Source organism: Haliotis rubra, unplaced genomic scaffold (genome assembly GCF_003918875.1).
Source record: "Haliotis rubra isolate DU_JTF1 unplaced genomic scaffold, ASM391887v1 Scf332, whole genome shotgun sequence".
In the NCBI taxonomy this organism is placed as follows: domain Eukaryota; kingdom Metazoa; phylum Mollusca; class Gastropoda; order Lepetellida; family Haliotidae; genus Haliotis; species Haliotis rubra.
In genome coordinates, this window is record NW_025767005.1 from 493,649 (window position 1) to 506,605 (window position 12,957).

The 12,957-nt window shown below is 40.3% G+C and overlaps 1 protein-coding gene across 6 annotated transcripts in view; it reads left to right on the plus strand.

Moving 5' to 3' along the window:
* Positions 1 to 12,837, plus strand: part of LOC124284265 (upstream stimulatory factor 2-like) — a 32,167-nt gene extending 19,330 nt beyond the window's left edge. The window contains exons 4-9 of one of the 6 annotated variants that reach the window (XM_046720337.1): positions 1,983 to 2,093; positions 3,845 to 3,945; positions 6,723 to 6,885; positions 8,996 to 9,136; positions 9,893 to 9,999; positions 11,767 to 12,837. In XM_046720337.1, the coding sequence (XP_046576293.1) occupies positions 1,983 to 2,093; positions 3,845 to 3,945; positions 6,723 to 6,885; positions 8,996 to 9,136; positions 9,893 to 9,999; positions 11,767 to 11,988 (845 nt within the window). In that variant the 3' untranslated portion in view covers positions 11,989 to 12,837. Of the gene's footprint in view, positions 1 to 1,982; positions 2,094 to 3,829; positions 3,946 to 6,722; positions 6,886 to 8,995; positions 9,137 to 9,892; positions 10,000 to 11,766 lie in introns of all 6 variants that reach the window. The other 5 variants (XM_046720334.1, XM_046720336.1, XM_046720338.1 and 2 more) reach the window with 5 other exon arrangements.
* The last annotated feature ends 120 nt before the right edge of the window (positions 12,838 to 12,957 follow it).

The window sequence follows — 12,957 nt, forward strand, 5'->3', positions numbered from 1 at the left end:
GTTAGTAGGGTTGGGTATTGCACAGAATTTTCATATTGCAATATATTGCGATGCAAAAGCATGTATTGCGATATGTATTGCAATATATTGCCTGAAGTATTTTTAAACAAAATACTACTTATAAGCGAGTTAATGCTTGATTTATAGAGCAAAAACACAACAAAATCACTATGCTTGAGTAAGCTTTAATAACAACTTTTAATCATGATAAAATAATGTGAAGAGTATTTGGCACAAATGAAACAAGGAAATATCCAAAGATTTCCGAGTGTTACGAAGTTTTCCGAACGCAAGTCAAAATACCGGTTTTCAACCAGCGTATCGCAATACGTATCGTTTTCATGTCTGAACCGGTAAATACCGGTAAACCGGTTATATTGCGCAGCCCTAAAGATTAGCCTCAACTGTTAACTAATACAGTATTTGAAATGGTTGATATTACACATCCTTGATATTCTCCAGGGTATACATTCCAATATATCTCCACTAGTACCCTGGATGCATATACGGCTCTGCTGATAATTGTATTACCTCCCTTTGCTGGCTTTTTATCCAAGCGGATGTCTACCTTGGGAAGTTGAGTGTACCAATCACAATGCTTCTGTCATAACTAACTTTCGCTTCTTTTATCTAACAGATTAAACTTGGCAACACATTTGTTGAAGAGGTATCCAGAAAGAGGTGGAAGGAGTTCTTGCATATATTTTTGGGCAGTGTGAATTTGTCAGAATGATTTTCCCCCTAAATCTGAGTCGCACTGCCAACAAATTTTCATGCCTGCGGCTGCCATCTTTGTTGACACTGGCAAGCTCGGCTGTAACGGCTTATCTGACTGGCTACTGTGAGATGGTGAAGCCAGCAAAGGGAGGTAATACAATTACCGGCCGAGACGTAGGTGCATCCAGGGTACCACTGGATGTTTGACCGCCTCCGTGGTGTAGTGGTTAGACCGTCCGCCCGGGAGAGCGGAAGGTCGCAGGTTCAATCCCCGGCCGTGTCATACCAAAAGACATTAAAATATGGTACTTGTTGGTCCCTGCCTGGCGCTCGGCATTAATGGGTACAACAAGGACTTGTTGGCTCGGAGTCAGTATAATGTGTCTGAGTGGGGTATTCATGCTTGACTGCGGCATGGTATCTCAGTGGGCTAGCACTCTAAAACCAGCTTAAGTCTGGGCTAGTACAAGCACGACGTTAAACCCAATTTCACCTCACCTCACCTCACTGGATGTTAATCAGAACATATACCCTGGAGATTATTGTGTAGGGATATTCCAAGACATTTTTTAAACTAAAGGACTAGCGACATTTCTGACCGTGTCTTACTTTTGGTGTAAGAATCCTATCAATTCCTTAAGTATGAACACTGAAAATTGAAACAGAGCTACAGTCGAGCACCGTTGTCTCGATATTCATGGGACCAAGAAAAAATATCGAGTTATCTGAACTTTGACTTGAGACATCCAACCAAGGCATATCATCACATATCACTATGAAACAAGTGACAGCTTCAACTCAATTACCCCTAATTAGTTTACACTACTGCATCCCTTTGATTCATGCCGCACTGTGTGTAAACGTTCAGAGTGATACTTGCCCATGAAAGGTAGTTGAATATCGGTTTCTTTGCAAATATCGAGTTAAAAGGGTAATTTTGCTTGTTGGGACCATGAAATTATATAGAGATATCCGAAATATCGAGACATCAGTATCGAGTTGAAAGAGCTTGAATAATGAAAAATTATAACTAATTTTGCCAGGACTGAGATGTTATATCGAGACAACCGAGATATCGAGTTATCAGAGTTCGACACAAAGGTGCTCGACTGTAGGTATTTGGAGAAAACAACTTGCCCTACAACCCTTTCTTGCACCCTGAAAAGTGATAGAGTGGGACACTGAAGTTCTAGTGAAGATTGGGTGTTGGTTGTAATTGCTAAATCCTCAAAAAGGTTTTCTAAATTTGTTTGTGTGTTTTGCAGGGGAAACAACAGAGGAACAGGCGGCAGCTATTGCCAGTGTGGCAGCCAATCAGGGCACTCTGACCCTTGACCCCAATGTACAGTATCAGTTCCGTGCCGACAACACACAAGGTTCATATCATTCTTCACAAAATATCTACATTATTTGAAACAGTAGTGGGAGTGGTGAGGTAGCCGAGGGGTTAAAGCGTTTCGCTCGTCATGCTGAAGACCTGGGTTCGATTCCTCACATGGGTACAGTGTGTGAAGCCCATTTCTGGTGTCCCCTACCGTGATATTGCTGGAATATTGCTTAAAACGGTGTAAAACTAAACTCACTCACTCATGAAACAGTAATGTAAGCAGCTTGTCTCTAGCAGCTTGTACTTGTAAGAAGCGGTGTTATGGAATAAGTGGTCGGGCACGGTGACTTCGTTGTTTGCATGTCAACCTATGCAATCCTGTTGTACATTTGTTTGTAATATCTGCCTCTGCTTTATCTGGTCCAGATTTAATTGCTTACTGGTCGCGACCATATTGCTGGAATATATCAGAAAGTGTTGTAACACAAAGAGGAACAGGAACTAACTTTTGGTTGCTTTGCCTGTCTTATTTGCTTTCTTTTTGTATTTTGGCTTTAGAAATATGCTTCCTTTACAATATCTTTAGTCGTTCTGGCTTGCAGACACACTGATGTATCGTTGAGACTGTGGTAGATGGTGTGGGGGAAATGTTTACAGACTTGACGTCTAGAAGTTCTATAAGGTCACTTATCATGATGAGATGTGAGGACTAGTTGTAATGACAAGTTGTTTTCTCCCAACAAGTAGTTTTACAGATTGTGGACTTGTTTTGCCTTGCACATATTGTTTTACTGATTTCATAAGTTGTAATAGGTACAGCCTTGTTCTTTCTTCTCTGTAATTTATAGTGTAAAATGTATTGGTTTCATTAAAGTTGCAAAACATATCTTGATCAACAACGAGATTATGACTGACGATAGGATAGAAATTATTCTGAAACAGAATCTGGGTAATTTGCTGAGACTTCTACATGTCACTTGAACCCAGTCTAAGCCCCAGCGACCTATGAACGTCCAATCAAACGTGAGACGGCTGAGTGGATTTAACCAATCACACAACAGCTACTAGTTGGGGTTCGGCGGGACTTTTTCAGCATTTTCTCTTGCCCGGTCGCTGACACTGATATCTCAACAAATTAAAATCACCATAAAACACAGATATTTTACCTGCAGTATACGCTTTGGGGTTTCCGATGACATGGTTACTGTGTTAGCTAATATTTCCACAAGATGACACCCTGGAATATTGACAAAAACACTATTTTCAGCGAATGTTTACTCACTGTTGTGAATAAAGGCATTCTACATGTGTGTCACTCGGAAGCGAACGTGCGGAAAATAGCATTTGGAATCGTTCGAGTACAACCATTTTCGAGGTAAAAGTTCAAACGGAATGTGTGAACGTTAACTTTCGCGATTTGGTAAGCTGTATATGAATGGGGATGTGACACACAGGGCCTCAGAAATGTTTTGGAATTTTTAATACAGGACAAGTGCCAACTTGTTTCACGACTCCTGAGTTTTTTAGCCAGTCTTGCTTGTAGAACAAGACAAATATATTTGCATTTTCTGTCAGTCTGTTCCAGTTTGTAACAAAATTGACACTTTGAAAACTGGTTGAGAATTATGGTCCTAAAACACTACTAGTCAATGAAAACTGACATTTTTCATATGTAGTAGTTTAGAGGGTTTTCGAAACCGATTCTTGTCTTGAAACAGAAAGATTTGTGTTATGTTTTTGGCATTTGCTGTGCACTTGCCAAGGTCATTCTAATGAGTGGAACAGATCTGAATCTTGCAGGTCAGGTCACGTATCGGGTCGTGCAGGTGTCCCAAGATGGCCAGGAGGCCACAGCGCAGGTCGTCACTACTTCAGCATTTCCAACATCACAGGTGGCACAGGTGAGATACTTTACCATGGTAACTGAACTCAGGTGAGATATATTACTATGATAAAAGGACACTGGTGAGGTATATTACCATGGTCACAGGAAACTGGTGAGATACATTACCATTGTAGTAGGATACTGGTGAGATATATTCCCATGGTAAGGGGACACTGGTGAGATATATTACCATGGTAACAGGACACTGGCGAAGTATATTAACATAGTAGTAGGACACTGGTGAGATATATTACCATGGTAACAGGACACTGGCGAAGTATATTAACATAGTAGTAGGACACTGGTGAGATACATTACCATGGTAACAGGACACTGGTGAAGTATATTAACATAGTAGTAGGACACTGGTGAGATATGACAATGGTAATAAGACACAGGTGAGATAAATTATGATAATTCCCAGTAGTACATGGTCCATCACAGGAGTTGACCTGTTTCATTACAGACAGGAGTATTGTCAACCATGCTATTATTGCGTTAAGCAAGAAATGCTGCATATACCGTATATCGCCATTGCTCCATGTTGATTTCCAACTGGAAACTAAAAATTTAAGTGGGAATGATCCATAAAAAAACTTGGTGTGAGACCAACTAACAACAAGGCTATGTGATTTTATTAACAATTGTAATATTGAGTTTCGTAAATTCACAAATCAATACAAATCAGTACAACTATGGCAGTACATAGTTGTGTGTCAGTAAACAGTAAACATGCACGGGTAATAGAATACCCGTCTAGATGTCTCCGGTCCAGTGACCGCCTCCGTGGTGTAGTGGTTAGAGCGTCCGCCCGGAGAGCGGAAGGTCGTGGGTTCGATCCCCGACCGCGTCATACCAAAAGACGTTAAAATTTGGTACTTGTTGGTCCCTGCCTGGAGCTCGGCATTAATGGGTACAACAAGGACTGGTCGGCTCGGAGTCAGTATAATGTGTCTGAGTAGGGTATTCATCTTCACTGCGGCATGGTATCTCAGTGGGCTAGCACTATAAAACCAGCTTCAGTCTGGGCTAATACAAGCAGCCGCACATACACACACATGCATGTCGTCATATGAGCGAAATATTCTCAAGTACGACATTAAACCCAATATCACCTAACCTCACCTCCGGTCCAGTTCACAGCAACTCCTTGACATTCCCAGATTTCAGCTGAAAACATTCGGAGGCAGATCTTTCAGTGTGACAGCAGCTGTCAAATGGAATCAGCTCCCTGACTCTTTAAAAAACTCTGACTCTCTTCCATCATTCAAAGCCCTCCTGAAGACCTATCTGTTCAACAACTATCTCTGACTCTGGACTTTCTTTGCTAAAGCGCTTTGAGCGTGTATTGATGTGTGGAAAAGCGCTATACAAATGGAATTATTATTATTATTATTATTATTGTTATTATTATTACAAGAGCAATGATTATAGCAATAAGACAATGATGGTGATATTCACCACTCACCAACAGTAATCCAAGTCACAAAATAGGCCTTGGCAGAGTATCGAGAGTATAATGAACATCACACACAATCCTGGCCCCGATTTCTCGAAACAAACTTAAGTTTTTACTCAAATTTCAAACTGAGTTTGACAATTTGAAACAACTGAATTTTTAACTCAACTGCATTTTTTAAATAAAAAAAAGCCCGAACAACTTAAGTAATCTATCCACCAAACCCAAATTGTCTACTAAGTTTGAGTTTAATATTGATTTCAGTTTATTCTGGGAAATGCATTTTCCTGCATTTTTTCAAATTTGAGTAAAAACTCAGACTTAAGTTTGTTTCAAGAAATCGGGGCCTGGTGTCTTGCAACTTGAGATATGATGTAAGATGCGAGGCAGGATTTTCTCCCCTTGTATGCCTAAGAAACAGCTAACAGATTTTTCTATAATGTTCTCTGTATCAGAGGAGGGTTGTAGTACATTCCAGAACTCTGAATAGCACAATGAACAACACTGCCACAAACCACCATCTATGATGTGACCACATGTATTGTATAGATACCCCTCCCCCTATATAAACCTTCGAAGTTGATGCTGATTTATATACCCGGTCTATAATGTGACTCTGAATGAAGCGTTAGTGCTAACAAGATCCCAATATTAGCAGTAAAAACATGGTTTCTGGTTTGAATTTTGTACGTTGCTTGGTTGAAGATCCAGGTTAGAATTAGTCTTCAGCAACCCATGGTTAGCATAAGAGGCTCTAACAGGATCTGGTGGTCAGACTCGCTGACTTGGTTGACACATTGGATTGGTACATATTTTAGAAAATCAAACGAAAATATATAAAAATTGGTTGACTTTGTGTGTAGCAATTTTGTCTTCTAATTCTTGAAATCAACACTGGCTGTTGAAATATAGATGTGCTGAAATTGTATAGATGTCAGGTTATTGTCGTGATTATAGCCAAGTTTGATTGTACACTCGCCTCAATAATTTCCAACGTGGAACCCTTGGAGAGCTGGTGTGGAATTAGTCTACAGCAACCCTTGCTTGTTGTAAGATGTGACTAACGGGATCGAGTGGTCAGGCTCACTGATTTGGTTGAGACTTTTCATCACATCCCAATTGCGTAGATCGATGCTCCTGTTGCTGATCACTGGATTGTCTGGTCCAGACTGGGTTATTTACAGACCGCCGCCATAGAGCTGGAATAATGCTGAGTGAGGCGCTAAACAACAAACCGACCGACCAGATGAGCCAACCAAACCAACTATGAGCGTTCTTGTAAACAGCACGTTTGACAATAGCCTTTTCTCAACATGTATTGCTGATTGTTGTAGACTGTCATACAGAGCCCTTTCAATGGAGGGAGCCCGACGCCAGACAATCAGGAGGCAAGGTTTGCATACTTTGCAGGATCGGGGGAACCAGTGAATGCCGTCAGCACACAAGGGGATGCTGTTGCTGGGGCAACAGCTATTGGACCAGTGTCAGCAGCTGGAGGTATGGACAGTGTTATCCTGACTCACTGTAGACAGTGACATTTTTTGTTTACAAACAAAAGGGTCAACGAGTTCATTGTATTCATGCGTGGTATATGTGCCTGTTGGTATCCATCGATAGATGTATAGAACATCATGCCAGTGCATTTTAACCTCAGGAAGATGTCATGTTAGGAGAGAAGCATTTTGAACTCATTTCTCTAGTTCTGTGAGTTTCCAATTTGTACCCATGTGGGGAATATAAGCTTGGTCTTCGGGGTGAACGCTTTAACCACTGGGCTACCCCACTGATCATCGAGTACTTTGACATGTTCTCAAATGCACTAATGTGATATATATATTTATTACATACCTGTTAAGCAACACAGACTGTTTTAATCTAATTCAAAACATCATAGATGAAACTTTGGGTTTGAGGCTGCTGAGGTTACTTGTACCAGGTTCTGATCACAAAAGAAACAAAACAATAATATTCTACACAAAACAGTGGGAAAAGGGCAAGGGAGGTAACTCGTGGGTGAGTATTTATACGTCCGCTTCGGGAACTTCAAGGGATTCAAGTGTTCCACTACCATTCGAAAGGGAAAGGGAGATAAGCAAAAGATCATGAGTCAGGATAAGTATAAAATATCAATTTTACTTAAAAAATTATATAATTAATATAGGCTTACCCATTACCTAAATAACGTCTAAATGTACATGTTTATGGAGTACATCCAGCAGCAGTGCAGTATAGACATCAAAGTGCAATATGGAATTGATGTATGCTTGCCGTATTGGATGGCTGTATTTTTATCATAAGATAATTGGGTGTGTAATAAGCTTTCATTCAACTTGCTTCTGCCCTCAAGCTTGAAGTAGATAACTGTCACCATAAAATGTAGGTCACATTAAACCACTTATACCCCAAGTGGTGCTGCTGAAGTGAATTAGGGGACATGTTTCAATCTGACGTTTTAAAGAATTTAAACAAATTGAAAATTGATTGAAGACAGCTGTTAGATTGAGTTGAGGTTAACTTACCCTGTGTCAAATTGACATTTATTGATTCTTGAACTCTGGGCATCTTATTTCTTTGTGAAATGTAACATAATGCCCCCTATATTTTTATATTTTAGAAAATAAATCGAAAATATATAAAAATTGGTTGACTTTGTGTGAAGCAATTTTGTCTTCTAATTCTTGAGGGGCGGTGGGGTAGCCTAATGGTTAAAGCGTTGGCTCGTCACGCCGAATACCCGGGTTCGAATCCCCACATGGGTACAATGTGTGAAGCCCATTTCTGGTGTCCCCCTCCGTGATGTTGCTGGAATATTTCTAAAAGCGGCGTAAAACCAAACTCAGTCTGTCAGTCAGTCTAATTCTTGAAATCAACACTGGCTGTTGAAATATAGATGTGCTGGAATTGTATAGATGTCAGGTTATTGTCATGATTTTAGCCAATTTTGATTGTACACTCGCCTCTATAATTTCCAATGGGGAACCCTTGAAGAGCTGGTGTGGAATTCGTCTACAGCAACCCTTGCTTGTTGTAAGATGTGACTAATGGGATCGAGTGGTCAGGCTCACTGACTTGGTTGAGACATGTCATCACATCCCAATTACGTAGATCGATGCTCCTGTTGCTGATCACTGGATTGTCTGGTCCAGACAGGGTTATTTACAGACCGCCGCCATAGAGCTGGAATATTGCTGAGTGCGGCGCTAAACAACATGTCAAAACAAATCCAACATGGGAAGTATTGTTTGGATATCTTGGCTGGCAATCATTCTTTGTCCTGGAAAATTAACAGCTATCAACCCTGCCACTACTTTGAAGTATTGGGGCGGTGGGGTAGCCTAGTCGCCAAAGACCCGGGTTCAATTCCCCACATGGGTACAATTTGTGAAGCCCGTTTCTGGTGTCCTCTGCCGTGATGTTGCTGGAATATTGCTAAAAGCGGCGTAAAACTAAACTAACTCACTCACTCACTCTTTGAAGTATATTATGAACATATTGACATGTTGAGAAGTTGAGAACTGAGATGGCTTTGGACAAGTGGTGTACAACTTGTTGTTAGTCCCATGGTCTACAACTAAGATGTGTAGTGATGAGGTTGTATTTGCATCAGCAGCTGGCCAGTTCTACGTGATGATGTCCCCTCAGGATGTGCTACAGGGGCAGCGGAACATCACCCCCCGAACAACCTTCAGCCCTAAGATGGAAGGCCGGTCAACACGTGATGACCGCAGGAGGGCCACTCATAATGAGGGTAAGACTCACGTAATTGGTAAATGAATCATCTCCTTACGGGTGTGCGGCATTGTCCATATACTGGTAATTGAGGTTCATTCTTTCCCTGATGAAGTCTATGAAATAAGTAAAAACCCAGCCAGACATCAGGGCTGGTAACTTCAAAACATTACAAGCCCAAAATGCATTTAACCAAACCAGACCAGACACCAAGATATATTGAATTTACTCAGATAAATGGAACATATAACATCAGGGGTGGAAATAACCCATTGCCTGACATCCCAGTCCAGTGTTTTTTTCTGTCAGGCAAGCACATTTGTCTTTTCCGGAGCAGAACTCTAAAACCGTTAAATGTTTCTTCACTAAACTTGGCACATACATAGATCTGGTGGTGTACTGGTGCCTTTTGGTAGTTTTGGATTTCTGAATAAAATATTTTTGGCATTTCCATGGCAACAAGTTTGACATAGACTGAAATTGGTTTTAGTGCTCCTTTCTGGAGCAGAACTTTAAAAACCTTTCAATACTCTCCTTCCACTTTTCTATATACACACCTAACTATTTGACATAATCATAACTCATAGACATAATCATGAAGAGTATTTTGACATTGCGGGGGATATTGATGACTTTGTCTTCTTGTTGTCCTAGGCAACCCTGAGTCCCTGCTTTGTAAATTGAATTAAATACCACTAACACAGCCCGCCATTTGGTGATCAATTGAAAATTAAAATAAATAGCCTGCTTAGCACGTATTAAATTACTGTTTCAGTTGAACGACGTCGCAGGGACAAGATTAACAACTGGATAGTTCAACTGTCGAAGCAGGTCCCTGACTGTGCCCAGGAACACACCAAGTCAGGCCAAGTGTCAGCAAGTGTATGTACTTTACCTTCTCACGCAGTCGGGCACATGGGTGCTAGTGGTTTAACAATCGTGGCCCTCCATAAATATAACAGCTGTATTGCAATACATATAGAATACAGGTCACAAATCAGTTGAAGTTAAGCAACGTTGAGCGAGTTCTTGGATGGTTGACCGTGTTTGGCAGCTTGACTCCTGAGAGTTTCTTGGACTCTGCCCCACAATGAAGCACATGTGATACATGTGGTCTCACCTTAGGGAATTGAGTTTGTTCAAAATTGCCTCTGTTCACCCAGCAGAAAATGGGTACCCGGTGGGATAAGTCATGTACGTATTACCATCTAGGAGCTTGGGTTATCCAAGGTAATGATAATCAGATTGTGATTGTCAGCGCTTTGAGCATTGTCCTTGTGTGGTGGAAGTCAGTGCTATACAGATACTCTGATTATTATTGTTGTTATTATTATTAAGTTTATAACAGATTCCCTACTATTTTCAACTGACTGTAAGTAGCAGAATCTTGTTAGTGCCCCCAGGCTTGTATCCTATGTAGGATAAGAATCGCATCTCATCCCTAATATCAGGGGGCTATCTTACGTTGGCCTCATCATGTAGTTACACCTCCAGTAAACAGTTTGTTACTTCCTGACATGAGATTGACATTCAAGTGACATAACTGTAAGAGTTTGTGAACTTCACTGCAGTGTTTGAATATATTCAGAGTCAGCATGTCGAAGACTTCTAAAATCAAGAACTAGTAACTTTTTCTTTTGGACTACCACTTTTTCTTTACATAGATGTCTACTATGTAACAGGTAAAGTTTTCGAACATTTTCACAATTTACTTCACATTTAAAAAAAATTTCAGACATTCAGCGACACTAATGTCTGTGGGTTCATAAGACCCTTCTTTGTATCTTTGTAGTAAACATTTACTCCCATAATATTCATTACCCAGTGAACAACTTCATTCTGGCGTGCCCCATAGCAAGGGAAGGTGATAAACTGTTATTATCCCCCGTCGCGCGTTTAGCTCGAAGTGGGGGATATAGTATTAGGCTCCGTCCGTCTGTACAAATTGGAATATCTTAAGAACCGTTGACTAGATTCTTTTCATATTTGGTACCTAGATTCATCACAGTATAAGAAAGGTCCAAGTCAGGTTTGGTGCCTTGACCTTAATTTCAAGGTCACAAGGGGAATTTAACGTTTTACCTGCATGTTAAGTTATCTCAAGAACCGTTCACTGGTTTTGGTGACGTTCACATAATTTTCAAGGTCATGGCGACACTTTGAATTAAGTTACCGTTCCCTGGATTTTCTTCATATTCAACACCAAGCTTTATCTACGGAGGTGCAGGGCCCAGTCAATTTTGGTGACCTTCACATAATTTTCAAGGTCACAGAGACACTTTCAGCGAATTAACCTGAATTGTCAACAAGATATTCAAGAACGGTTCACTGGATTTTCTTCATAGACTTTCAAGACTTGAATGTTTTTCAATAAGCAATTTCTATAGTACTATTTTTGCATATTTCCTACACTATGACATTCATGTCAAGTCAGTCTTGAAAATATGTGTGTTTAAACAACTTAAGAGCAAGATATCAAGAGAGGTTGACTGGTCATGTTTTTGTTGACATTTAACTTCATCTTAAACTTTCATTACTTTATAAGATTGATTTGATAATTTGTTGCGGGGGATTATGTCACCTTAGTGACAATGCTTTATGACTATACAGACACAATCATTTTCTGATGTTGATATCTATTGGTTTCAGAGCAAGGGAGGAATCCTAGCCAAGGCATGTGATTATATACAGGAGCTCCGCTCAGGCAATCAGAGAATGGCGGAGAGTTTAAAAGAAACTGATAGAATAACTATAGATAATGAACTACTTCGACAACAGTGCGAGGAGCTTAAACAGGAAAATCATTTACTACGTACACAGCTTCAGCAGCACGGGATTGTGCCTCAAGATTTGGCTGGGAACCCGACATAGGCACTTGTCATGTGCTTGTTATTTGTTGTTGTTCATGGTGGTCCAAAACTGTACAAACTTCGGTGATGATGTCACCAGTTCTGTGTGTGTATATAAGTGATCGACAATATGACAGAAAACTGACTGCGTGAAACAGACAAACAAATCAGATGAGTTTTTCTGAATCTTAATTTTGGGAAATCCATCTCATATATTTATTTTTGTGGTTTTTAGAAATGGAATCGTCTGGTGTTACAATGTTCAGTCAAGGGATGATTTGTGTGCTATGAAAAAGTTGCAATCATGCATTTTCTGCCCCATCGTGGTCACGTGACTGAGGACACACTGAAGGAGAACGTGACTGTGAACGTAATCGTCAAGTGACCTACATATATGTTTGTTCCAACAGTTCCTTATGTCATGGTTGCATCTCAGCAAAGATACAAAGTCTACATCCATCATAATGGTTGTGGAGACAGAAAAACCGTCTGCTACAGAAGGGAGCTATTCTTTTGCCATAGCATGTCCTGTTTTGCGTGATCAGCAGTCGTTACAATCAGAGAATTTTCATGGACCAGGACATGGCTGAAGACAACTTAGGCTGATGCACTTCCAGATGGAATAGATTCCCAAGCATCTCTTCGTCAGATGTGAAATTTGTTATTTGCACTGTAATATTCATTACTATCCCTGGGGATTATTGTTGATTTCATTCAACAATTAGGGCTGGATATCAATATATATCATAGAGATTGATAATCTTTAAGTAGTTAATGATGTACAGGGGTTCAAAAATCCCATTGCCCGACGCCCGGGACAAGTCAGTTTTCATTTCGGGCAATCAAATAATGGTATCTTACTTGTCCGTGGGCTACTAGATAATTTCGACTTATGGTTTCAAACTGCAAATAAACTTTGATTTAATTTCATATCTGCTCAAAACGTAGCTATTAAATTTCGCAATGATAATAAAGTAGAGTCATCTTTCTT